Source organism: Balaenoptera ricei, chromosome 11 (genome assembly GCF_028023285.1).
Source record: "Balaenoptera ricei isolate mBalRic1 chromosome 11, mBalRic1.hap2, whole genome shotgun sequence".
NCBI lineage: Eukaryota > Metazoa > Chordata > Mammalia > Artiodactyla > Balaenopteridae > Balaenoptera > Balaenoptera ricei.
The window spans coordinates 60,901,574-60,929,521 of record NC_082649.1 but is presented as its reverse complement, the minus strand read 5'-3'; the positions used below and the strand labels follow the sequence as shown (position 1 = coordinate 60,929,521).

Genomic DNA, 27,948 nt, shown 5'->3' with positions numbered 1-27,948 from the left:
GTGTTGAGTGAAACTCCCTGGACCCCAGCAGAAAGCAGTGGGTGAGAGGTCAAAGAGGAGCAGAAATTTCAACAGTTGCTCAGTGCTGGGGAGATAGAGTTTGGAGGTCAAGTCCCACCAAGTTAAGTGGTGGGACTCAGTTCCTTGATCCAGGAAGACTGTTGGGTTCTACTTGAACTCTGTTCCCCTGTGTGAACTCAGAGCACCTGCCTGAAGATAAGCCAGTTAAAAACACAGCTCACACAGCTTCCTTTCTTTCAAGTTGTGTGTCCCCTCTAGCTTCTACCTACTTTCGTTTTTATATTCTGTCCAGATTCATTATCATTATTGGCAGAAGCTTCTCAACCATTACCAGAACTCCAACCCAGGTCTGATTTTTATGTTAATTTCTCAGTTGGGAAGAAGTATAAATGCATACTCCAAACATTAATGAAACTCGAAAAACTGTGGTTACAAACTTATATGAAAACTTTTTTTAACCTTTCTAGAGCTGATGATAAAATCAACAAGCTTGCTTGTTATCTCCCAGTGTAGATAAAATGATTGCTCCTTTTTTTATTCTCCCTGCAAAATTCCCCTTTTACTACAGGGATAGGTCTTCAAGAGTCTTAGTTCCAACTAACTGCCACTGGGGAACCTAAGGCCTCATCTACTATTCTTAGGTTCTACCAGATCTCAAAATTAACAGCAATAACCACCACCCTACCCTGCCTCAGACAGCTTCAAAGTCTTAACCATTTCAGATTGCAGCTCCCCATTTCTGACTTTTGAGAATTTCCCTTTCTTGTGCATCTAAGTATTTTACAAATCTTTTTGTTACATTTTATCCTGCAGTTCTAGATATTTGGGAGGATTCCCAGGTAATCTAAGTAGCTAAGTTGTCATAATTAGAAAACCAAAGATTTCCCTTGTGGTCCAGTGGCTAAGACTCCGTGCTCCCAATGCAGGGGGCCAGGGTTTGATCCCTGGTCAGGGAACTAGATCATGCCACACCTAAAGACCCCGTGTGCCACAACTAAGACCCGGCTCAGCCAAATAAATAAATAAATGAAATATTTTTTAAAAAAGAAAACCATACGTTATTTTATAATTAGAAAAAAGCATAATAAACGCTACATGGGGAAAACTCTACATAAAAACAATTTCATTTATGTACATAAAATATGTACATTCCCCAAAACAATTTCATTTATGTACATAAAATATGTACATCCCCAAAAGTGCAACAAGTATCATTTGTTCTTCAGAAAAGCTATAAGTTGGAAATGAGGACTGTGGAAAATAAGGACCATGACTGAGCTTGCCATGTGCAGTTGTTGCAGTAATGAAAAGCTATAGCATGCAAGGCACCAGGACAGCAGAGGAAGTGGTGCAATTGTGCAGCTTAATAGAGAACAAGAGCCCAAAGTGGAGCACGCTACACCACAACCTCTAAAACAGATGCCAGAACAGCCAACTGTCCCTAAATACAGTTCATCATGTCCTGTGTTTAGAGTTCCACAAGTACACAACGTTCAGAGAAAACTAAGTTGAATAATGCTTCAAATCACCATATATCTACTGCTTAACATAAACTTCAAGTCTAAAACCAATTCAGTAGAAGGCTGAATAACAGAGTGTCAATATTCTTAAATCAAGAATTCAGAGATTTCATCTTTTGAGCAACTAAGTCACAAGATGTGATTATCCTACCAAAAAACAAAATTAGGACATAAAAAGCAAAATAAATTTGAAAATTAGATGAATTTCAAAACAGCAATGGCAATAATAATGTTGCATAGCACAATGAACTTAGTAAATTAATCTATTGAAAATGAAATGAGAAAATCGCAATGGCAATTAACGACAGCTAATACATTGATTAATATGTCATGAACTAACTAAAATTATGCATTTCAATTTAGAAAAAGGTTAAAACAAGCAAGTTACAATCCATATAACTTTTCAAATTATTTTCTTATTGTATACTTAACTTGGCACTAAAAGTGACAATGCAAAGAAAAAAGATGTAACTTCACAATGGAGATATATGGCATCACCTCTTTAATCAAGTGATCCAAGTAAGTACAATTAATCAGGTACAAACACCATATGCTTCCTGATATGATGAAATATGAAGCACCCAACATCACCTATGATATAGTCTTACAAAAAAAAAAAACTTTAACCTGAATCTAATCAAGCCTCTAGACCTAACGTACAGTTTATAGGAAACGTTAGGGACTAGAAAATCAAGTTTCATGATACCAAGAAAAAGCAAGTAGACAAATGTGGAACATTCTACAAGACAACTGGCTTGGGCTTTTCAAGAACTCAATGTCATGGCGGGGGGGGGGGGGAATGGGGAGACAAATCCAGAAGAAACATTAGCAAAAAGAATCCAACAGTGCATTATAAAGATGTTAATACATCATGACCCAAGTAGAGTCACTTTGAAAAATGCTAGGGTGGTTTAATTTTAGGATTGCCATTGATATAATCCACCTATTAACAGAGGTAGGAATAAAACCCGTACAATCACCTCTATAGATATCATATAACCAATTCAATACTCATTCATGTTAAAAATGTGTTAAAAATAAAGAACTTGGTAGATACTAATTTAACGTGATTTTATACCAAAACCAAGTATTAATGAGAATACAAATCACTGAAAATTCTCCTTCATTGGTGAAGGATTTTAAGTTTATACAACTGTTTTGGAAAACAGTTTAGATTACCCTCTAAAGTTGAACATACACATACCCTATGACCTAGCAATTCTAACTCCTAGGTTTATCTAACAGAAAGTTCACATAAGTGCATCAAAATGTTTTTACAAGATTTATTTATAATAGCCAAATATGGCAAACAACCCAAATGTCCATCACTAGTGGTGTGATACTGTAATGAAAAGGAACTACAGACACCTAAAACAAGGATGAATTTCACACACATGACATGTAACAAAATAAGCCAGATACCAAAGAAAACATCATATGATTCAATTTAAATAAAATTCAAAAACAGGCAAAATAATCACAATACCAGAAGGTATGGTAGTGGATACCTTTAGAGCAAAGGGAGAGACTAGTGATCGAGACAGGGCACAAGGGGTGTGCTGGTGAGCTGGCAATATTCTATGTCTTGAACCAGTGGCAGCTCCCTGGGTTTTCACATTGTGGCAATTCAGTGAGCATGAAATTTATGTTTTGTACACATTTCTGTATATTTGTAACTCTTCAGTAAAAAAAAAGCACTACCATCTTTGATCCAAAAAGAAAGCACAAAGCAATCCCTAAATCTCTAATGCCAAAATATGTAATACAAATTGAAAAATATATATAATTATATATCATACTGGTGACAGAAGTACAAAGTGAAGAATTATTTGAATTGACCTGAAAACTCAGTATTTTGACTGTATACATCACCTAGTGGATTGTATCCCTAGGACCAAAAAAAACCAAAACAAAACAAAAATATCCTAAACAGCACTTTGTAGTTTTACTGTTAGTAATAACATGGTTATTATTTTTAAACTATTTATTCTAAACTATAGGTTAAAGAAAATAGGCATGTTAATGTCATTAGCAGCTAATACTTTCAGTTTATGAGAAATTAAAATTTTAAATAAAAAGGTAAAAACCAGGGCTTCCCTGGTGGCTCAGTGGTTGAGAATCTGCCTGCTAATGCAGGGGACACGGGTTCGAGCCCTGGTCTGGGAAGATCCCACATGCCGCGGAGCAACTGGGCCCGTGAGCCACAACTGCTGAGCCTGCGCGTCTGGAGCCTGTGCTCCGCAACAAGAGAGGCCGCGATAGTGAGAGGCCCGCGCACCGCGATGAAGAGTGGCCCCTGCTTGCCACAACTAGAGAAAGCCCTCGCACAGAAAAGAAGACCCAACACAGCCAAAAATAAATATAAAACTAAATTAATTAATTTTTTTAAAAAAAGGTAAAAACCATAATTTTAAATGTGAACTGGAAGTATAGAACTGGAATGAACTTGTGATTTTTCTCTTTAAGAAACATTTCCTAGCTCTCACCCGTGAAAAGTTCTATAAGAAACGACAATCCCAGCAGCAGTGAGCACCCCTACCCAGACTGCATTCTCGAAGCACCCTTTTCAGGTAAAATTAAACAAGGTTCCTTATAGAACTGACTTCAGAACTGGAGCTGACTCTTCCCAAGAATAGTGAAATCTTGTTGACAGAAAGCAAGTAAGTTATCAGACACAGTAGTAGGCTCATGTAGAAAGTACAGAGGAGCTAACTAGAACGGGCTCCCATTGGCCTGAGATGGAACAACTTAAGCATCCAAAAGACTAATGACTGCAACAGACTGAAATAAACATACATATGTAAATCCATAATTTCTTAATATAAAGAAAATCTCACTGGACAGATTAAGACTACTAAGGCACCAACTTATTATCCTGAATATTGGTCTATAAAGGGCAACAATCATTTATCCTGCCTTTGCTAAACAAACTATATTTTAGGATAACCAATTAGCTGATATGGGAAAGCTCTTATGTAAGGAAAACTCCCAGCTGTAAATGAGAAAGGAATTACAGAATGAGAGAATTATCATTTTTGCAACCCTAAAGGACTAATGCAACTAAGCTATGATCATCAATGGATGCTAAAACTACTACGTATGAGAGTGATGGAAAAGTTCATAATCATAGGGCTGACCACACCTGAAGCCAGTGAGCAATCACAACATCAGTAATAAGGAGGCAACCAGACATTATTATACACATCTCCCTATGAGGCAACAGGAAACACACAGCACCAGGTAGGAAGAATTCCTACCCTTCCTCCATAAAGCAACTTGAATCTAATCAAGGCTCAACATCTAACTAGCAGTTCACAGGAAATACAGGTGAGAGAGAACCATGGCACCAAAAGGACAGAAGAAAGTTTCCAACATTCCAGCTTTGGCCAAAACAAATGACAATTTGTCTTTGATAAATCAATGGCACTAAAAAATAATAGGAAAATGTTTGAAATTAAGGGACTTAAGAGTCAACGTTATCTAAATGCAATATAGGACCTTGTTTCAATCCTGGTTCAATGATAAAATACAAAATGACATGTATGAGGGATTTTCCTGCCGGTCCAGTGGTTAAGAATCTGCCTTCCAATGCAGGGGACGCAAGTTCAATCCCTGGTCAGGGAACTAAGATCCCACATGCCGTGGGGCAACTAAGCCTGTGTGCTGTAACTACTGAGCCCGCTCGCTCTGGAGCCCACGAGCCACAACTAGAGAGAAGTCCACATGCCACAACAAAGAGCCCGCGTGCCACAACTAAGACGCGATGCAAAAAAAAAAAAAAAAAAAAAATGACACGTATAAGACCATCAAGAAAACATGAACACTGGGTATTAGATGATATTAAAAAACCACCATCGATTTTGTTGGGTGTGATAATGGTATTGTGATTGTATTTTTTAAAAACTTTTTCTGTTAGATATATGTACTAGAGTATTTAAGAGTATAATATGATGTCTGGAATTTTTTTAAAAAATACTACAGCAAGGTGGCAGTGGAATTCCCTGACAGCCCAGTGGTTAGGACTCCACAATTCCACTGCAGGGGGCACAGGTTCAATCACTGGTTGGGGAAATAAGATCCCGCACACCACGTGGCACAGCCAAAAAAAAAAAAAAAAAAAAAAAAAAAAACTTACCGCAAGGAGAAGGGAAAGGAGGAGGGGGAAGACAGAGGGAAGAGAACAGAGAGAAGGAATGGGATAGGGAGGGTGAGTGAGAGAGAGAAGACAACAGACAAACAATATTGGTAAAATTCTAATAATTGTTGGAAGTGATAGGTCATTATTTCAGTCTACTTTTATGTATGTTGACATTTTCCGTAATAAAAATGTTTAATGAAGGGATCAAACTAGAGTGTCTATTAATATTCCTTCCAGTTCTAAATTTTAAGGCTCTATATTCAATTTCATAAAATATATCCACAGCACACTTAAGACTACATATATGTAGGATAATATCATATTTATTTTAAATTATTACACATAAGAACCACAACAAATACAGGGTGGTAAATGTGATATCGAGGAAGAAAAGTTTAAGAAGCTGGCAATATTTTTCTGTAGAAACAACAAAGAAGAATTGAATAAATGCTTCTAAATATTCAATATATACAACAGATCATGACCAACTCTTTTCTATAGCCATTGATGATAGAATAGGATGGAAGGGACTTAAATTGTATCATAAGGGTAGTAAAATAGATTTTTCTCCATCTCTTCTGTCTCTTTGTAACAAATTATACTGCCACACTTTCCCACCATTCTTGTAATCATTTATTAAATCCTTTAACACTGACTGAATAACAGAAATACACGTTACTTGGCTGGCTCGGCACTGTGGATTACAGTGATGAATAATAAAATGAGGTCCTAGGGCTTCCCTGGTGGTGCAGTGGTTAAGAATCCGCCTGCCAATGCAGGGGACACGGGTTCAACCCCTGGTCCAGGAAGATCCCACATGCCGTGGAGCAACTAAGCCCGTGCACCACAACTACTGAGCCTGTGCTCTAGAGCCCATGAGCCACAACTACTGAGCCCACGTGCCACAACTACTGAAGCCTGCGTGCCTAGAGCCCATGCTCCGTAACAAGAGAAGCCACCGCAGTAAGAAGCACGCGCACCACAACAAAGGGTAGCCCCCGCTCGCCGCAACTAGAGAAAGCCCGCGCACAGCAACGAAGACCTAACACAGCCAAAAATAAATAAAATGAATAAAATCTATCTTCAAAATAAGGTTCTATAAAAAAGAATGAAATCATGCCATTTGCAGCAACATGGAAAGACCTAGAGATTATCACACTAAGTGAAGTAAGCCAAAGACAAATGTCATATGGTATCGCTTATATGTGGAATCTAAAAAAAAAAAGAAAAATGATACAAATCAACTTATATACAAAACAGAAATAAACCCACAGACATAGAAAACAAACTTATGGTTACCAAAGGGAAAAGAGAGGGAGGATAAATTAGGAGTTTGGGATTAATATATATACACTACCATATATAAAATAGATAACCAACAAGGACCTACTGTATAGCACAGGAAACCATTAATATTTTGTAATAACCTATAAGGGAAAAGAATCTGAAAAAGAATATATATGTATGCATAACTGAATCACTTTACTGTACACCTGAAACTGACACAACACTGTATATCAACTATACTCCAATAAAAAAATAAAATAAAATTTAAAAAATAAATTACTTAAATAAAATAAAATGAGATTCTATGCCTTTAAAATACCTACAGGATCTTCAACCATGGTTTTTATTGTCTGCTGGTAGTAAACCTGGAAAAATCAGAACGCGTCTCACACTTGAAATTTTATTAATGATTTACTGAAAAACTACGTATGAAGACACAAATGTGTTACAGAAAGCTGGTCTCAAGAGTTCTGAACCTGGGCTTCCCTGGTGGCGCAGTGGTTGAGAATCTGCCTGCCAATGCAGGGGACACGGGTTCGAGCCCTGGTCTGGGAAGATCCCACATGCCGCGGAGCAACTAGGCCCGTGAGCCACAATTACTGAGCCTGCGCGTCTGGAGCCTGCGCTCCACAACAAGAGAGGCCGCGATAGTGAGAGGCCCGCGCACCGCGATGAAGAGTGGCCCCCGCTTGCCACAACGAGAGAAAGCCCTCGCACAGAAACGAAGACCCAACACAGCCATAAATAAAATAAATAAATAAATAATTTTAAAAAAAAAGAGTTCTGAACCTAAGGCTCATCATAGGGCCTCACAGAGGAGTCCAAATCTCCTGAAATGACTGCATCGTTCTGGAGAGGCTGTCATGGCTTTCGTTAATCTCAAATGGTAATAATTGCCAATGGACTGGAACCACATTTCATGCAGCAGAAACTCCAAAAAACAGGGAAAAGATGAACACAGTACCAAATACCTGCCAAGCCTACTCCTTCCCGAAGTTGTAAAATAAATTCTTAACTTGTAAAACTTTGTTTTCAGTGTTTGTGCGCCCTCTAGTGGCTGTTTTAATTGTTACAGCCAATTGGTCATAGGAATTAATAAAGAACTAAAAAATGTTAAGTAGTAACAGAATAAAAAAAAAAAAAACATGGCATCACAAAGGACCACCTGACACAACTTCAAGTTATTCTGTAAACTCCTCATTATCCAACAGAAAATAACTCACAATATAGTATATGTTAATTCATAATTCAAAAGTTTCCTAGGTAGTTAAATATACACTTGCTTTTTTAAATTAAGTATGATTTTTCCCAAGTTCCATTTCAAATTAATAAAACATCAGCAAACATCCAGAAAGGGAAAAGTGAAGGAACAGAGCATACAAGGACCTCAGGAATTAACACGCACCTCCCCCTCTCAATGGAGCATCAGGAATGCAATGTTTAATCAGGGACAGCAACAGGAGCTGGGGAAATACTTTGAGAACACAGAGTACTGAAGAGAGGGAAGCACTGGCTACAGAACTCAACCCGAGTGAGCACGGGGACAGGTGCAGCTCAAGAACTGCTGGGCCAAATGCTCCCAGTAGCCACAGCCGCAGCAGCAGCAATTTCCAGGGGGACCAGGCCACAGGCATGGAGCCGGGGGTGAGCTGGGCACATCACCCGAGGTGACTGATGCCTTCTGCCCAGACCTGCCCAGTTCCTGTGGCAGAATATACTATCCCATCAGAGCCACAGCAGTCCCAAGCACAAGGACTTGGGCAGCCTCTCAGCTCCAGCCCTGCCCTCTGTTCTGTCCTCCCCAGACTCTGTGCCTCAAGGCAGCCCTCACCTCCAGACCTTCCATGACTCCTACCTACGTACCCCTCTCCCTCATCACGTCTGGCACCGAGGGGGAGCTGACCCTCTAAACAAGAGCCATCACAGCCCCGGGACATTCCTGAATGTATAGATCAGTCTTGTCCAGGGAATGTCCTACTGATGTCTAGGAAAACTATCTATGACTGTGAGATTCATCCCAGCGTATTTCCCAGTGCTGAAGGATGAACTCATTTGCAATGCTATTTAGCGTTCCACTGTGTGAATGTGACATACTTTGTCGATTCTGCTGTTGATAGACACATGGGTTGTTTCAAATCTCGGGCTGTTACAAATCATGCTGGCAACATATATTCCTGTACATGTCACTTGGTACCCTGGGTTACAGGGTAGTGATGTGCTCAGCTTTCAGAGATCAAGCACTTTTCCAGATCATGTACTTTTCCTGTACATGTCACTTGGTACCCTGGGTTACAGAGTAGTGATGTGCTCAGCTTTCAGAGATCAAGCACTTTTCCAGATCATGCACTTTTCCTGTACATGTCACTTGGTACCCTGGGTTACAGGGTAGTGATGTGCTCAGCTTTCAGAGATCAAGCACTTTTCCAGAGCGGCTCTGCCCATTTACATTCCTCAGCAGCATGTGAGCACTCCTGCTCAGTATTTTCACCAACACTGAGGATTGTTAAGGCTTTTTAATTTTTGCTAGTCTGGTGCCTGTCTTGAAATTTCATTTTGGATTTGCTTTTCTGAGGCCTCAGCACTTTTCATATTGAATACTAGAATTTATATTGGCCAGACTTGGTTATTAAAGTCTGCCTTCAAATATCAGAGCAATCAGCAGATCTATCAACACTCTTCAAAATCTATCTGTGGAAAAAAAAAAAAAACACGTATCCAGAATAAAATCATTTTTTTACTCTTTCCACCACTACAAACCTGGTCCAAGTCACCACCATCCCTCATCTGAACTGCCACAGCCCCCTAAAGTGGTCTGATTCCACCTTGTCCCGTCCTTGTAACAAAGTGATCCTTTCCAAACATGGGCCACACCAAGGCTCTCCTCTGCTCCAAATCCTCCAATGGCTTCCCATCTCATTCAGGCTAAAACCCCAGCTTCTGACCATGGTTTACAACAAGGTTCTGGATGGCCTGGCCTCTGGCTACCTCACTAACCTCATCTCCCATCGCTGTGTCAGGCTCAGTTCCAGCTACACTCGCCTCCTTGTTGTTTCTCGAAACGTGCCAATCACTTATCTATCCCCAGTCCTTTTTTTTTTTCTTTTTACTTATTTTTATTGGAGTATAGTTGCTTTACAATACTGCGGTATACTGTACCGCAAAGTGAATCAGCTATACGTATACATATATCCCCTCTTTTTTGGATTTCCTTCTCATTTAGGTCACCACAGAGCACTGAGTAGAGTTCCCTGTGCTATACAGTAGGTTCTCATTAGTTATCTATTTTATACATAGTATCAATAGTGTATATACATCAATCCCAATCTCCCAATTCATCCCACCACCACCCTTTCCTCCTTGGTATCCATACGTTTGTTCTCTACATCTGCGTCTCTATTTCCACTTTGTAAATAAGATCGTCTATACCAATCTTTTCACATTCCACACATATGAGTTAATACACGACATCTGTTTTTCCCTTTCTGACTTACTTCACTCTGTATGACAGTCTCCAGGTCCATCCATGTCTCTACAAATGACCCAATTTCATTCCTTTTAATGGCTGAGTAATATTCCATTGTATATATGTACCATGTCTTCTTTATCCATTCCTCTGTTCATGGACATTTAGGTTGCTTCCATATCCTGGCTATTGTAAATAGTGCTGCAATGAACATTGGGGTACATGTGTCTTCCCCATCTGGAATGCTCTTCCCCAGCTGAGGGAACTATTCCCTCAGGTCTCTCTCTGCTCAGCCTTCCCCAACCAGCCAATCTCTAAACCACCGCTGCTGCCACCTCATCATTTCCAAACCCTGCTACATCTTTCCCACTGAATTTATCACCACCGAATTTTATATATTTATTTGTTGATTATCTCTCTCCTTACACTGGAACACAAGCTCCACAAGAACAGAGATTGCCATCTATTTTTATAAAATAAGCACCTAGATAGCACCCTGTACATATGCAGATACTGACAAATATTTGTTAAGAATAAGAGTATCAATGCCAAGAATGAAATGGATTATCAGTGCCAAGAATAAAACAGCATCTATGAATTCCTTCTAGAACAAGACAAGAACTTGCCTGGAACGACGGTCTAACTGCAATTCACACAGGCCATACCCACAAGAGGCACTCTGTAAATGTTCAATTCATAAAAGAACAATAAAGAACTTGCCTTTTCCTTCTCCATTCCTTTCTCCCCTTCCTTTTCAGACCCTCTAAAATAATGTAGAATTTACTTCCATGCTACTATTAATTTTTTAAGTATATTTATATTTTTTCAAGAATCCATTCTTTCCAGATTATATTTCACAACAACAGTAGCAGCTATTATTTAGACTTAAATTTAAATAGATTCATTGTTTTTATTTGTTTCTCCTTTACATTATCTTAAAACTTGGGTGGGAAAGGGGGTGTTGAAGTTGGCAGCTCCTCAAGTAGCTTGCTCAAGTAAATTTTTTTTTAGAAATGTTGGTGAAATTCAGATTGAGTTTCTGAAAACATCTTCTGTCCCCACAAGCAGGCAGTACAACGGACGTAACAGAGAAATTTAACATCACATGACCTCCTAAGTGTTGATCCATTTCCACCATTCTTTATCTTCTAGCCTTTAGTGTTACAGGAAAATTAAACGTAAGTCTAATTTGCTTTTATTTGTTTATAACCTGGGTTTTAGGTTTTATCTTTGAAATTACAAATTTCACCAGGATAGATCTACGTGTGCATTCTTTTTTTCAATGTTTTGCCTGACATTTGGTGAAAAACCTTTCATCTAAAGATGTGAGTCTTTCTTCAGCTCAGGGTGAAATTTTCTCCTATTATTTTTCATTTCTGCTTGCTTGGATCTCTCCTCCTGGAAATCCCATTGTGTTTATCTTAGACAAGTGCTGTCCCATAGAAATAGAATTCAAGCCACATGGGCAATTTAAAATTTTCTAGTAGCCACATTAAAAAATAAAAGTAAAAATTATAATATTTTTCCTAATATATCTAAAATATTGTTTTAGAATGTAATCTAAAAAAGTGGATATATGTATTTGTATAACTGATTCACTTTGCTGTACACCTGAAACTAACACAACATTGTAAATCAACTATACTCCAATAAAAATTTAAAATAAAAATGTAATCTATAAAGAAAATTACAGGTGAGATACTTTACATTATTTTTTTTTTCATATTGAGTCTTCAAAATCTGGTGTGTGTTCTCTACTTGCAGCTCATCTCAATTCAGACTTGCTGCTTTTCAAGGGCCTAGTAGCCACTTTTGGCTGATGGCTACCATACTGGACAGTGTAAGAGATGTTCTGCAACTGTCTTCCGTGCCCTTTTAGTTCATAATTTTTATCCTTTTTTTTTTTCTTTCTTCTGAATCCTAAGAGAATTCACATCCTACTTATCTTCAAATTCACTAACTCAGCTTCTAAGGTACCCAGTATCTCCTATTTACTACCGCATCTACTGAATATTTTTAATTCAACAGTCATATTTTACACCTTCAGGGGCTCTTTCTTCATGGCACACTGTTCCCTCCTACTTTGATTATCCAAGAATGTCCTCTAGAATGTCAGGACTTCGTCTTAGAATTATCATCACGTTCTCTCCCATCTCCTCCAGCAAATCTGTTTCACTGGAGACCCTTTGCTCTGAGTCATCAGAAGGAGGCTCCACTTTTGAGCTCCTAAGCCTTCTCCTCTTCTGCCGAAGTGTCACTGCACTATCTGCTTGGTCTTTTAGATAAAAATCTAGTTTATAGATCTCTGATAGCCAAACTGGGTACCATCAGTGATCATATAGGTCACAATTCATTTTTCTTGGTCACAAAAAGAAGGAAAAGTTTAGACTTAGTAACATTTTCTTTAGTAGCTCAGAGGTCTAATAATTGCAGGGAATGGGGACGGAATCATAAGCAGAGGAAATGCACTGAGCACAAATTAATCTCCCATTTGCTTCCACCTAGACAGCCCAGGACTAACTGGAATACCATCCCAGCAACTGGCTACGGTACTGGACAGCACAGATACAGGACAGCTTCCTTCACCGCAGATAGTTCTATTAGACAGTACTTGGCTAAACAATTCCTCTCAAAGCCCCAAATACCACACTACCAGGTCTGGCTCTACAAAAATCCCCTTCTTTTTACCATTTTCTCCTTCCTTCAGGAGTTCTGCCCTTCCCCGTTAAAAGCCTTGGTTTTTCTCACCTATTTTGACTCGACACTCTCCTAGTCCAAGGGATAAAAATCCACTGCCAGTTAAGTGCAGTACACATTAACAGGATAGATAAGAAAATAGTTTTTAGCGTTCAGGAACGTTCAAAAAGGCAGTACAATGGTAGCATCCACTTCGTGGGACTTGGAATTACTGGTCAATTAATAAGGGCTTCCCAATATTGGTATTTGAAAGAAATGATTGATTCAGTTGTCCCTCAGCATCTGTGGGGAACTGGTTTCAGGAACCCCACAAATACAAAATCCACAGATGCTCTTATATAAAATAGCCTAGTATTTGCATATAACCTATGCATATCCTCCCACATACTTTAAATCATCTCTAGATTATTTATACTACCTAGTACAATGTAAATTTTATATAAATAATTGCCAGCGTGCAGCAAATTCAAGTTTCGCTTTCTGAAACTTTCTAGAACTTTTTTCCCCCTGAATATCTTCAATCCATGGCTGACTGAATCCACAGACTCAGAACCGGTGAATACACAGGGCCGACCGCATTTGAAAATATCTTTAGTGCATGCCTGGCAGTTAAATACTGTGACTACTGTCAGAAATAATCGACAACTGGTAGGGATAAAAACACTAAATTCAATGTGAAAAACCCAAAAAAATTTTAATTTGAAGTTGAGCTGGGCTTCCAGTAGAAAATACTTTAGTTATAATAAAATGTTGAGTAGACCACAAGAAAACTAGTAATGAAATAAACCTTATCCAAAAATTATTGAAATGCAGTAATGACGACTAGAGTCCACAAGCCTTGTAATTCCACCACACCACCTTTGACAACAGACTATGTTGTAAATGAGCGGCTGTGCTGAAGTGTACAGGTCTACTGAGGTTATTTTATAACAACTGCCACAATTCCACACTTAACACCAATGAAAGCTGCATATTCTAAAGTCAAGAACAATCTTTGCCATTCATAACATTTCAGTAATAAAAGAAATTACCTCAATAACAGGTGTATTTTCCTGGAGCTCCGTTGTGTGCGAGGCCAGTAAACCAATCAACCGCGCTGTCTTGGCCCTTCTGTAAACAGAGAGAAAATGGGCTCTGAAGTGGAGAGTTAGGACTGGGGAAACCAAACCCCGTTAGTCACATTACACAACTGTAAGCATTAACATGAGACAGAAGTGGAATGAGACAGGGTGAGCATACATTCCTGTACATATATGGTCCAGAGAAACGTTCCCTTGTGTACACAGGGAGACCTGAACGCAATGCCCTCTGTAGCACCATCTGTAACGGTGACAAAAACTGAACAAGTTGTGCTTTAATAGTGAAATGGAAAATAAAAAATTTTAAAAGTCTCTGCTCTTTTAGTTTTTAACATCTTTATTGGAGTATAATTGCTTTACAATGTTGTGTTAGTTTCTGCTGTATAACAAAGAGAAGCAGCTATATACATAAGCATATCCCCATATCCCCTCACTTTTGCATCTCCCTCCCACCCTCCTTGTGCTATGCAGCTGCTTCCCACTAGCTATCTATTTTACATTTGGTAGTGTATATATGTCAATGTTACTCTCTCACTTCATCCCAGCTTACCCTTCCCCCTCCCCATATCCTCAAGTCCACTCTCTACATCTGTCTTTATTCCTGTCCTGTCCCTAGGTTCATCAGAACCATTTTTTTTTAGATTCCATATAAATGTGTTAGCATACAGTATTTGTTTTTCTCTTTCTGACTTACTTCACTCTGTATGACAGACTCTGGGTCCATCCACCTCATTACAAATAACTCAATTTCGTTTCTTTTCACGGCTGAGTAATATTCCATTGTATATATGTGCAACATCTTCTTTATCCATTCATCTGTCGATGGACACTTAGGTTGCTTCCATGTCCTGGCTATTGTAAATAGTGCTGCAATGAACATTGTGGTACATGACTCTTTTTGAATTATGGTTTTCTCAGGGTATATGCCCAGTAGTGGGATTGCTGGGTCATATGGTAGTTCTATTTTTAGTTTAAGGAACCTCTATACTGTTCTCCATAGTGGCTGTATCAATTTACATTCCCACCAACAATGCAAGAAGTTTCCCTTTTCTCCACACCCTCTCTAGCATTTATTGTTTGTAGATTTTTTGATGATGGCCATTCTGACTGGTGTGCGGTGATACCTCACTGTAGTTTTGATTTGCATTTCTCTAATGATTAGTGATGTTGAGCATCTTTTCATGTGTTTATTGGCAATCTGTATATCTTCTCTGGAGAAGTGTCTAATTAGGTCTTCTGCCCATTTTGGGGTTGGGTTGTTTGTTTTTTTGATATTGAGCTGCATGAACTGCTTGTATATTCTGGAGATTAATCCTTTGTCAGTTGTTTTGTTTGCAAATATTTTCTCCCATTCTGAGGGTTGTCTTTTCATCTTGATATGGTTTCCTTTGCCTGCCGTGCAAAAGCTTTTAAGTTTCATTAGGTCCTATTTGTTTATTTTTGTTTTTATTTCCATTTCTCTAAGGGTGGGTCAAAAAGGATCTTGTTGTGATTTATGTCAGCGTGTTCTGCCTATGTTTTCCTCTAAGTTTTATAGTGTCTGGCCTTATATTTAGGTCTTTAATCCATTTTGAGTTCATTTTTGTGAATGGTATTAGGAAGTGTTCTAATTCCATTCTTTTACATGTAGCTGTCCAGTTTTCCCCACACCATTTATTGAAGAGGCTGTCTTTTCTCCACTGTATACTATTGCCTCCTTTATCAAAGATAAGGTGACCATATGTGCATGGGTTTATCTCTGGGCTTTCTATCCTGTTCCATTGATCTATATTTCTGTTTTTGTACCAGTACTATACTGTCTTGATTACTGTAGCTCTGTAGTATAGTCTGAAGTCTGGAAGCCTGATTCCTCCAGCTCCATTTTTCTTTCTCAAGACTTCTGCTCTACTTATTAGTAGACCAATGATTTTATACACAAGTAGTCAGTAATTAATATCAGGATAGTGAAGCATATGTGTATATATTCACTTTAAAAGAAATTTTTACAAGTCTAACAAATATTGTAAAAATACTTTCAGTGAGGTGTTTGTTTCATTACCCAGCAGAAAATGAAGTGTTAAATTATAAAAGTAGTTTTATAATGAAATATAAATTATTAAATATCACTTCAGGTGATTTGGAAAAGTTCATTTCATGGAGAAAATTAGTTTTGATAAGACTTTTTTAATTGGAAAAAAATGGTTGAGTTGATTAGAACTGTACTCTTATTTAGTAATGCTTGCATTGCAAGTTCCTCATCCAGAGAGCCTCTACTTTTCATATTCGTAAAATAAACTGTGCAGGACCCGTGAAGGGAAACAAATCACACTCAGAGAAGTACCACAGGTAAGTGTTCGTCTTGTCAGAACTCTATCATACAGAGATAATTGTTATGGATTTCAATGCTTCTTGGATTAGCCATTTAAATCTCTAAACATAAACAGATTAAAGAAGTCCTAGGCATTTCTATGATTAGCATTCTGCCTCTGAGTAAGAAGATTATGTTTTAAAAGTAATGGTTTTGAAAAAGATTTGGTAGGACACTGGCCCAAAAGTTACAAGGAAAAGCTTCCAGTCACAGCTCTGTCACTGACCAGATATGGGACCACGGTCAAGTCAATTACACTTCAGTTTTGAATTGCTTAAATGTGTGCAGTTTAGAAGGTCAGATGGATTAACTTCTAAGTTTTCTCACAATGTAAAACAAATGCTATTATCAAAAACTCACTAATGAATTAAAGGATACAAGGCAAAAACTTATGTATCTCAGTTCAAAGACAAGCTCAAAATACTTCAGAAACCTTGAAGCACTTTTTCAATCTACAAAATTAGATAATGGCAACCAGATTTATCCAACTAAAAGAAAAATGTATCAGGACATGCTAATTAAATATTTTTCCCATTCTCACCAGAAACAATTCCTATCAGAACAAGAGAAAACACCCTCCTTGAAACTCCTACAGTTTTAAGTTGTAAACTATTTAAACTAATAGTGACAATATTTCTCAATTTATACCAAATACTTACATACAACTAGATCTATATGTAATGCCCTCACAAAACTGGCTCCATCTCATAATTCAGGATTTTTCTTAAAGGTCACCATTTCGGGCGCCCCCAATGACCCATTACACTGTAGCTCAGAACATCCCACATCCATAACAGCACGCAAAGCTGCAATGGCCAATCAACCTTCGTGCGGTAACAGAAACATTCCATGTCTACGTTGTTCAACAACACAGTACCCACCACATGCATGTGACTATCCAGCACTTGAAGTATGGCTGGTGCAACTGAAGAAATAAATATATATATGTATATGTATACACACAAAATTTACTTCAAGGAACTAATTTTTTATTGAAGTATAATTGATGTACAATATTATATAAGTTATAAGTGTACAATATAGTGATTCACCATTTTTAAAGGTTATACTTCACATATAGTTATTATAAAACATAGGCTATATTCCCTGTGTTGTACAATATATCCTTGTAGCTTATTTTATATAAATTAGTTGGTACCTCTTAATCCCTTACCCCTATCTTGCCTCTCCTCCATCCCTCTTACCGCTGATAACCACTAGTTTCTTCTCTGTATCTGTGAGTCTGCTTCTTTTTTGTTATATTCACTAGTTTATTTTTCAGGTACCACATGTAAGTGATATCATACAGTATCTGTCTATCTCTATTTCACTTAGCATAATGCCCTTCAAGTCCATCTACGTTGCTGCAAAGGCAAAATCTGGTTCTTTTTTATGGCTGAGTAGTATTCCATTGTATATATGTACCACACCTTCTTTATCCATTCATCTGTTGATGGACATTTAGGTTGTTTCCATGTCTTGGCTATTGTGAAGAGTGTTGCTATGAACATTGAGGTGCATTATCTTTTCAAATTAGTGTTTTTGTTTCTTTCAAATATATACACAGGAATGAAACTGCTGGGTCATAGGGTAGTTCTATTTTTAGTTTTTTGAGAAATATGGAACTAGTTTTAAATTTAAATTTAAATAACCACATGCAGCTAGTGGCTACTGTATTAGAGCAGATCTAAAATGTTATAGTTACTTCTTTGTGTGTTTAATAAAACAGACTATTTATTATCCATCTCCCCCACTAGCCCACAAGGTCCATGAAGGCAGGGCTGTGAGCACTAAGACAGTACCTGGCATGGTCCCTCAATAAATGTTTGCTGAATGAATATAATATCAACATCAAAACAAAGTAACTAAACACATTAGTAGAAAACGGGTGGGTAAAAATATGACTGAACAAAGGTAAACAAAATTGGAGCAGGATTTTCAACGTAAATATCAAAGCAGAATTTAAGGCTAAAATCATTAAATGAGGAAAAGATTGTTTGAGAACTAAAAACGGTATGACCTACAAAGGATATAAGTTGTGAGTCGTTACAAACCATATTAATAAAGAATAAAAAGTAAACCCAACAGTAGTGGGAAACTCCAATCTACCTCTCTCCCAAGCACAGCAAGAAGGCCACAGTGAATACAAACATACAAGCATCATAGTAACAGATGTATGTATCAAGCTCTATTGATCTAAACTCTGACCACACTTACTCAGTGGGAGGCTGTATAGGATGGTGTTTAGGACTCTGGAATGAAATGTCCTGAGGCCAGTCTTAGCCCCATGGTCAAGGGGGGAGGAACCCTGGGTTAGTTACTCCTCCTTCACGTGCCTGATTACTTCATGTTAACTAGGACTAACAACAATATGTACCTCACCAAGTTACTCAAAGAGTCAAAGGAAATAATCCATGTGAAGAAATTACCATGGTGTCTAACATTTAATATGTGCTGAATGGGCTAGCTATGATTACCACATTATCTACTAAATTCATGACATTTTTTTAATGATTTTTTATTAGAGCACAAAGATAAATTCATAGAATTCCCAAAGGCAGAAATTATACAGGACATATGATGATATAATAAAAGTGAAATAACAAACATAAACTAAAAGCCTAAACATTTGTAAATTTAGAAACACTTCTGTATAACTTAGACAGCAAATGAAAAATAAAAATGCCCATTAATCACAATCATGTAAATAACACAAATCAAGAGACTGTCATACAGAGTGAAGTCAGAAAGAGAAAAACAAATATCATATATTAACGCATATATGTGGAATTTAGAAAAACGGTACAGATGAATCAGTTTGCAAGGCAGAAATAGAGACACAGATGTAGAGAACAAACGTATGGGCACCAAGGGGGGAAAGTGGGGTTGGGGGGATGAACTGGGAGATTGGGATTGACATATATACACTAATATGTATAAAACAGATAACTAATAAGAACCTGCTGTATTTTAAAAAAATAAAATTAAAAAAAATAAACTTTACGAGAGCAGATGGGACACTGACACCCACTTTTCTGTTCCCTCAAGAGTCTGCTAAAAGAAAAAAAATTTATAATTAAATAACTGGAGACAGAAAGAAGGGCTGAAAGTAGACCGGAATGTTTGAGGAAATACTAGATGACACACTTAGATGGAATTAGACAGAAAATGAAGAGAAGAAATTCCTGTCTAAGAACCACAGGTAAAGACAGGTCTTCCCAACAAGCCTCAGAGGCTTGGAATAAAGTAAAACAGAAAGCAAGGATTAGTTATAGACAATCATCAGATTAGAGAACTTCACAATGAACAGGTGAGCCAATTAGATCCTGCCTCCTTCCCATCTCCTTCCCTGATACACAGAATAAACCCTCAGTCCTGGCCTCCAGGGTAAAAATGTAAAATTATTCCTACAATGAGCAATCTACTCTGGGGTGGGATACAAGTATGGATGTGGAGAACAGAGAGTGGTCCTCCACACCAGATACTAGAGCAAGGAAAGAGGTTAATGGAAGAAAGCCAGCCCCACCCCAAAGAAAAACCCAACCTGGAAACTGAAGAGGCCTCCAGCCTGCCTACCTGCTCTTCAGCCAGGTGGGCTCCCAACATAAAAGTCAACTCGTCAACAGGCATCATCCACTCACAGGCCAGCCCTTTCCTTTAAAGAAGACGTTGTTGGAGAAACAGACTAAGAGAACCATAGGGGAAATGTGTACTGCCAGCCTCTATGCTGATCAATTTAACCATTTATTCATAATATAAACTAAGTACCAAAGATCACCAAGCATTTGAGGAATGAACAGCATTAAAAAGCAGGACCATGATGAAAACGAAGTGATCCACAGGTTAAAAAGAATAAAATTTTTATAATCCTAATGTGTAACCTTAAATATTAGTCACAATATTTAACCCTAAATTCGATTCCAAAACAGAATTTTTATAATCCTATAATTTATCCTCAAATTCAAAAGTACATTTTAAATCAAATATAGGCAGCTAGGAAAAAGGACCAATCAGAGAACAAATGAACAAAAACTTGAAAATATGACTGTTGAAATAAAATAGTGATCCTCAGTAAAATGAGCAAGGATAAGTATCAAGCTTGAAAGCTCAAAGGTAAAATCAGGGAAGAGCAGTAAAAGAGAGTTTGGCAGTTCTTCAAAAGGTTGAACACAGAATTACCATATGGCCCAACAATTCCACTACTAGGTATGTACCCAAGAGAAACTAAAACATATGTTCACATAAAACCTTTATACAGGGGGCTTCCCTGGTGGCGCAGTGGTTGGGAATCTGCCTGCCAATGCAGGGGACACGGGTTCGAGCCCTGGTCTGGGAAGATCCCACATGCCGCGGAGCAACCTGGCCCGTGAGCCACAACTACTGAGCCTGAGCGTCTGGAGCCTCTGCTCCGCAACAAGAGAGGCCGCGATAGTGACAGGCCCGCGCACCGCGATGAAGAGTGGCCCCCACTCGCCGCAACTGGAGAGAGCCCTCGCACAGAAACGAAGACCCAACACAGCCAAAAATAAACATAATAAATAAATAATAAAAATTAAAAAAAAAAAAAAAAAAAAAAACCTTTATACACATGATCAGAGCAGTGTTATTCATAACAGCCAAATGTGGAAGCAACCCAAGTGTCCATTAAGAATGGATACATGAAATATGGTTTATCCATACAATGGAATATTATTCAGTCATAAAAAAGAATGAAGTGGGAATTTCCCGGTGGTCCAGTGTTTAGGACTCTCTGCTTTCACTGAAGGGGCCCAAGTTCGATCCCTGGTCAGGGAACTAATATCCCACAAGCCATGTGGCACTGCCAAAAAAAAAATGAAGTACTAATACATGCTACAACATGGATGAACCCTGAAAACATTATGCTAAGTGAAAAGATGCCAGTCACAAAAGATCACATTTTGTATATTTATATGAAATATTCAGAATATGCAAATCTATAGACAGAAAGTAGGTTAGTGGTTTCCAGGGACTGAGGGGAAGACGGTAACAGGTACGAGGTCTCAATGGGTGATGAAAAAGTTCTGGAATTCGATAGTGGTGATACATGCACAACTCTGTGATTACACTAAAAACCGCTAAATTGTACAGTTTTAAAAAGTGAATTTCCATCATATCAGGAAACTAAAAAAGAAAAATCACATGATCATATCAATATATGCAAAAAAAGCATTTGACAAATTCCAACACCCATTCATGACAAAAACTCAGTAAACTAGGAATAGAGGGAACTTCTTTAACTTGATAAAGACTACCTACAAAAAAATACAGCTAACATCATATTTAATGGTGATAAACTCAAAATTTTCCCACTAAGATCAGGTACAGGGACTTCCCTGGTGGTCCAGTGGGTAAGACTACATGCTCCCAATGCAGGGGGCCCGGGTTTGATCCCTGGTCGGACAACTAGATCCCACGTGCATGCCACAACTAAGAGTTCTCATGCCACAACTAAGAAGCCCACGTGCCACAACTAAGAAGCCCACGTGCTGCAACTAAGAAGCCCACGTGCTGCAACTAAGAAGCCCACATGCCGCAACTAAGACCTGGCGCCGCCAAAATAAATAAATAATTAAATATTTAAGGGAAAAAAAGATCAGGTACAAGACAAGGACATCACCTCTCACCACTATTCCTTTTGAATATCACACTGAAAGCTCCAGGTAATGCAATAAGACAAGAAAAGGAAACAAAAGGTATACAGATTGGGAAGGAAGAAATAAAACTGTTTGCAATGATATGACTGTCTATACAGAAAATCCTGAAGAATTAACAACAACAAAAAAACCTCCTGGAACTATTAAGTGATTACAGCAAGGTGCAGGATACAAGGTTAATATATAAAAGTCTTACCAGCAATAAGCTTGTAGAATTTGAAATTAAAAACACAATACCATTTACATTAGCACCCAATAAGTGAATATGCAGGAACAAATCTAATAAAATATGTATAATATCTATATGAGGAAAACTACAAAGCTCTATGGAACAAAATCAAAGAAGTAAAGAAATGGAGAGTATTCCATGTTCATGAATAAGACTCAATATTGTCCTGATGTCAATTCTTCCCAAATTGATCTGTAGATTTGATGTGATTCCAACCAAAATCCCAGCAAGTTATTTTGTGGATACTGACAAACTGATTCTAAGGTTTATATGGAGAGGCAAAAGATCCAGAATAGCCAACAATACTGGAGAAGAGCAACAAAGTTGGAGGACTGATGCTACCTGACTTCAAGACTTACTACAAAGCTACAGTTTTCAAGACAGTGTGGTATTGGCAAAAGAACAAATAGATCAGTGGAACAGAATAGAGAGCCCAGAAATAGACTCACATAATCAAATGATCTTTGACAAAGGAGCAAAGGCAATACAATGGAGCAAAGATAGTCTTTTCAATGAATGGTGTTGGAATAACTAGACATCTACAAGAAAAAAAATGAATTTAGACACAGACCTTACACCCGCTCACAAAACTTCAACTCAAAACAGATCACAGACTTAAGTGTAAAATGCAAAACTATAAAACTCCTAGAAGATAACATAGAAAACTTAGATGACCTTGGGTGTAGCAATGACTTTTTATATACAACATCAAAGGCATGATCCATGGAAGAAATAATTGATAAGCTGGACTTCATTAAAATTAATAACTTCTGTTGTGCAAAAGGAATGTTGAGAATGAGAAGATATGCCACAGACTGGAAAAGAATATTTGCAAAAGACCCATCTGATAAAAAACTGTTTTCCAAAATATACAAAAACCTCTTGAAACTCAACAATAAGAAAACAACCTGATGAAAAAATAGGCCATAGACTTGAACAGACACCTCACCAAAGAGGATATACAGATGGCAAATAAGCATATGAGAAAATGCTCCACACCATATGTCATCAGGGAAATGCAAGTTAAAACAACAAGATACCACTGCACACCTATAAAAATAGCCAAAATCCAGAACACTGAAAATACCAAATGCTGGCAAGGATGTGAAGCTACAGAACTCTCATTCATTGTTGATGAGAATACAAAATGGTACAGTCACTGTATAAGACAGTTTGGTGATTTCTTACAAAACCAAATATACTCTTACCACACAATCCAGAAATCAGGCTCCTCAGTATTTACCCAAAGAAGTTGAAAACATATGTCCACATGGATGTTAACAGCAGCTTTACTCATAATTGTCAAAACTTGGAAGCAATCAAGATGTGCTTCAGTATGTGAATGGTCAAATAAACTGTGGTACCTGCAGACAATGGGATACTTGGCACTAAAAAGAATGAGCTATCAAGCCATGAAAAGACATGGAGGAACCTGAAATGAATGTTACGAAGTAAAAGAAGCCAATCTGAGAAAATTACATACTTTATGATTCCAACTACATGCCATTCTGGAAAAGGAGAAACTATGAAGGTAATAAAAAGTTCAGTGGTTGTCAGAGGGATGAATAGGCAGAACACAGTAGATTTTGGGGGCAGTGGAAATACTCTGTATAATACCACAGTGATGGATACACATCATTATACACTTGTCCAAACCCACGGAATGTACAACACTAAGAAGGAATTGTAATGTAAAGTACAGACTTTGGATGATTTTGATGTGTCAATTTAGGATGTACCACTCTGGGCGGGGGATATTGATAATTGGAGAGGCGATGCATATGTGGGGGCAGAGGTATGTGGGAAATCTCTGTTCCTTCCTCTTAATTTGCAGTGAACCGAAAACTGCTCTAAAACATAAACTCAACAAAAACCAAGAAAAGGTGAATTTTTTGGTATGTGAATTGTATCTCAATAAAAGAGTGAGAAAGCAAAAGAAAATTAAGTCAAGAGACACTAAATTTGGGCTTCCCTGGTGGCGCAATGGTTAAGAATCCACCTGCCAATGCAGGGGACACGGGTTCGAGCCCTGGTCCGGGAAGATCCCACATGCCGCAGAGCAAATAAGCCCGTGCGCCACAACTACTGAGCCTGCGCTTTAGAGCTCATGTGCCACAACTACTGAGCCCACGTGCCACAACTACTGAAGCCCACGTGCCTAGAGCCCATGCTCCACAACAAGAGAAGCCACTGCAATGAGAAGCCCGCGCACCACAAGGAAGAGTAGCCCCCACTCGCCACAACTAGAGAAAGCCCGCACACAGCAACAAAGACCCAACACAGCCAAAAATAAAAATAAATAAATAATAAATTAATAAATAAATAAATAAGCAAGGGAAAAAAAAAAGAGAGAGACAAAATCCCACACCCATCCTACAGGAGTTTCAGGAGCAGAAAAAGGATGAAATAGAGATGAGGAAATCATAAGGAAATAGGAAAGCGAAAGAAAGGCTGCAGCATTTAACAGACCGACTGGCAAAGCAAATTAGTAAAAAGGGATACCTAGATACATTCTAGTAAAATTTTGCAAGCCTGGAATATAAAGAAAAATTCTTTTTTCACTGAAAAACAAAATCAAACTGGTCACATATAAGAGGAAGAAAAATTCAGGTTGGCCCCTTAGTCTTCCAGAGCTGCAGCCAGCACATGAGTGAGCAACAAAGCAGCATGGCACAGAGGTGAGTGTGGCCTGAAGGTGCAAGAAGGTCTCATTCAGCCTGCTATGCCTGAGCCCCAAAACCACAGGCAGAAAGCTTCAAGGAAGGAGGAACTCCAGAAGCAGAGCCTCTGAGAGATATTCTACTTAAAAAACAAAAAACAAAACAAAACAAAAAACTACCAAATAATGAAATCCCATCAACCAAGAAGTGAAGTAATTCACAAATGGAGAAACTGTATTTTAAAAATTGACGATGAGCATTTACTTTATTAAAGTATCAAACTATACTAAAAATTAGAAAAATCCTTCCTAGAATATAAATATCAAAGGACCCTAAAATAAACCTGAGAAAGAACAAAGTTGAAATCACATATTCTGATTTCAAAACTTACTACAAAGCTATGGTAATCGAGACACTGTGATACTCACATAAAGACAGATTTATAAACCAAGGGAATAGAATAGAGAACCCAGAAACAAACCCTCAGCATATATAGTCAAATGATTATCAACAAGAGTGCCAATACCGTTTAATGGGGAGAGGACAGCCTTTTCAACAAATGGTGCTGGGAAAACTGGATATAAACATAACAAAAGAATGAAACTGGACTCTTACCTAACACTGTATAAAAAAAACTAACTCAAAATGGATCAAAAACCTAAATGTAAGAGCTAAAACTATAAAACCCTTAGAAAAAAACAAATGAAAAGATTTATGACATTGGTTTTGCATTGATTTCTTAGATAGAACACTAAAAGCACAGGCAACAAAAGAAAAAATGAAAAACTAGGTTTCATCACAACTTAAAACTTTATGCAAAGGGCACTATCAGGGTAAAAAGGCAACCCACAGAACAGAAAAAAGTATTTGTAAGTCATATACCTAATATGTGGTTAATATCTAGAATACATATAGAACTCCCATAAATAAACAACACAAAACCACCCAATTAGAAAATGGGCAAAGGACCTGAACAGACATTTCTCCAAAGAAGGTAAATAATGGTGCTCAACATTAGTAATTAGTGAAACGCAAATCAAAACCACAATGACATATAACTTCATACCCATTAGGAGAGCTACTATTAAAAAAAAATTGAAAAAAATAAGGGTTGAAGAGGATGTGGCGAAATTGGAACCCTCATGCATTGCTGGTGGAAATGTAAAATGGAGCAGCCACTGTGCAAAACAGTTATGATGGTATTTCAAGAAGTTGAACATAACATTATCAAATAATCCAGCAATTCCACTCCTAGGTATTTACACAAAAGAGCTGAAAGCAGGGACTCAAACGGTATTTTTGCACCAATGCTCATAGCAGCACTACTTGCAACAGCCAAACGTAGAAGCAACCCAAGCGTCCATCAACAAATGAAAAGATAAACTGTGGCATATACATATATGGAATATTATTCAGCCTTAAAAAAGAATGACAGTCTGATACATGCTACAACACAGATGAACTCTGAAAACATTAAGGTAAGTGCAATAAGCCAGACACAAAAGGACAAATGTATGATCCCACTTATATTAGGTACCTACAACAGGGAAATTCATAGAAACAAAAAGTAAAACAAAGGTTATCCAGGACTGGGAGGAGGAGGGATGGGAGTTACTGGTTAATGGGTAAGAGCTTCTGTTCGGAATAATGAAAAAGTTCTGGAAATTGATAGTGATCGTGGTCGCACAACATACGTATCGCAATATACGTAATGCCACTGAATTATACACTTAAAATGGCTAAAATGGTAAATTTTGTTATGTATATTTTATAATAAAATTTTTTAAATTAAAATATTATGCATTATCTGTGAATTATACCTCAATAAAGTTGATTGGCAAAGGCTATAAAATTTGATAAGTATTCACTGTTAAAAGTTCTAACAAAACGGCACTTTTATACACATTGACTGGGAATGCATGTTGATATCATGTTTCTACAGAGCATTTCAGCAATTTATCAGAAGTCACAAAAATATCTATTGCCCTCTACCCATTCGTTCTAATTCTACAAATCTGCCCTTAGGGGAAAAAGCAAAAATAGGCATGAAGATTTAAGCGCAAAATGTTCATCAATATATTATTTACAATATTATAATACTATCAAAAAATAGGGAAGGGTAAATAAAATGATCAAATATTCATAGCATATAAAAAGAGGCATACCATAAAAAAACTTAAATAATTAGTGACGTTAAAAGAATACATGTTATAAAGTGAAGAGAAACATACAAAACTATATGTTATTTTATTTTGTTTTTCTATATGCTGAACAAAGCCAAGGAATAAACATACATACTTCAACAGTGATTGTCCCCCAGCTAAGTTAAAGACCCTTATCATATGCTATCAAGGTGATATGACCCAGGACAGAGAAGGCCTCGCTGGAAGAAGAAGTATTTGAATGGAGAAAGAGAGTAAAAGAAGGCTCCAAGCATAGGGCTTATCTATCCATATTTTCCTCAAATTAAAACTGTTTTACAATTAAACTTAAATCTAAAAAATGGAAAAAAATAGTACCTGGAAAGGATTAAGAATGTCTGTTTTTTAAAAATCAGCAGAGGGCACCCTATTCAAGGATATAATTTGTTTTAGCTGAAGTGCTAAGATTTTTTTGTTGGTTTCTTTTACAGTGAGCATACCACAATCCTTCTCAAAGTTTAACATGCCCAAAAATGATCTAAAAATCCTATTTTGTAACGCCAGATTTTACCTTGGGAGAGTAACATTAGAAGATGTGTAGGAATAATTATCCAAAAAAGCATTTTGTGAACACCTACTGTTTCCCCTATGTTTTGGCAGCATGGAAGAATAATTACTATCCTACCACTGG

At 37.6% G+C, this 27,948-nt stretch overlaps 1 protein-coding gene across 4 annotated transcripts in view; it reads right to left on the bottom strand.

Moving 5' to 3' along the window:
- The window catches only part of ULK4 (unc-51 like kinase 4), a 539,805-nt gene that overhangs the window by 469,482 nt on the left and 42,375 nt on the right, over positions 1-27,948 (bottom strand). For all 4 annotated transcript variants that reach the window (XM_059939363.1, XM_059939366.1, XM_059939365.1 and 1 more), the window contains exon 17: positions 14,158-14,236. In XM_059939363.1, coding sequence (XP_059795346.1) covers positions 14,158-14,236 — 79 coding nt within the window. The remainder of the gene's footprint in view (positions 1-14,157; positions 14,237-27,948) is intronic.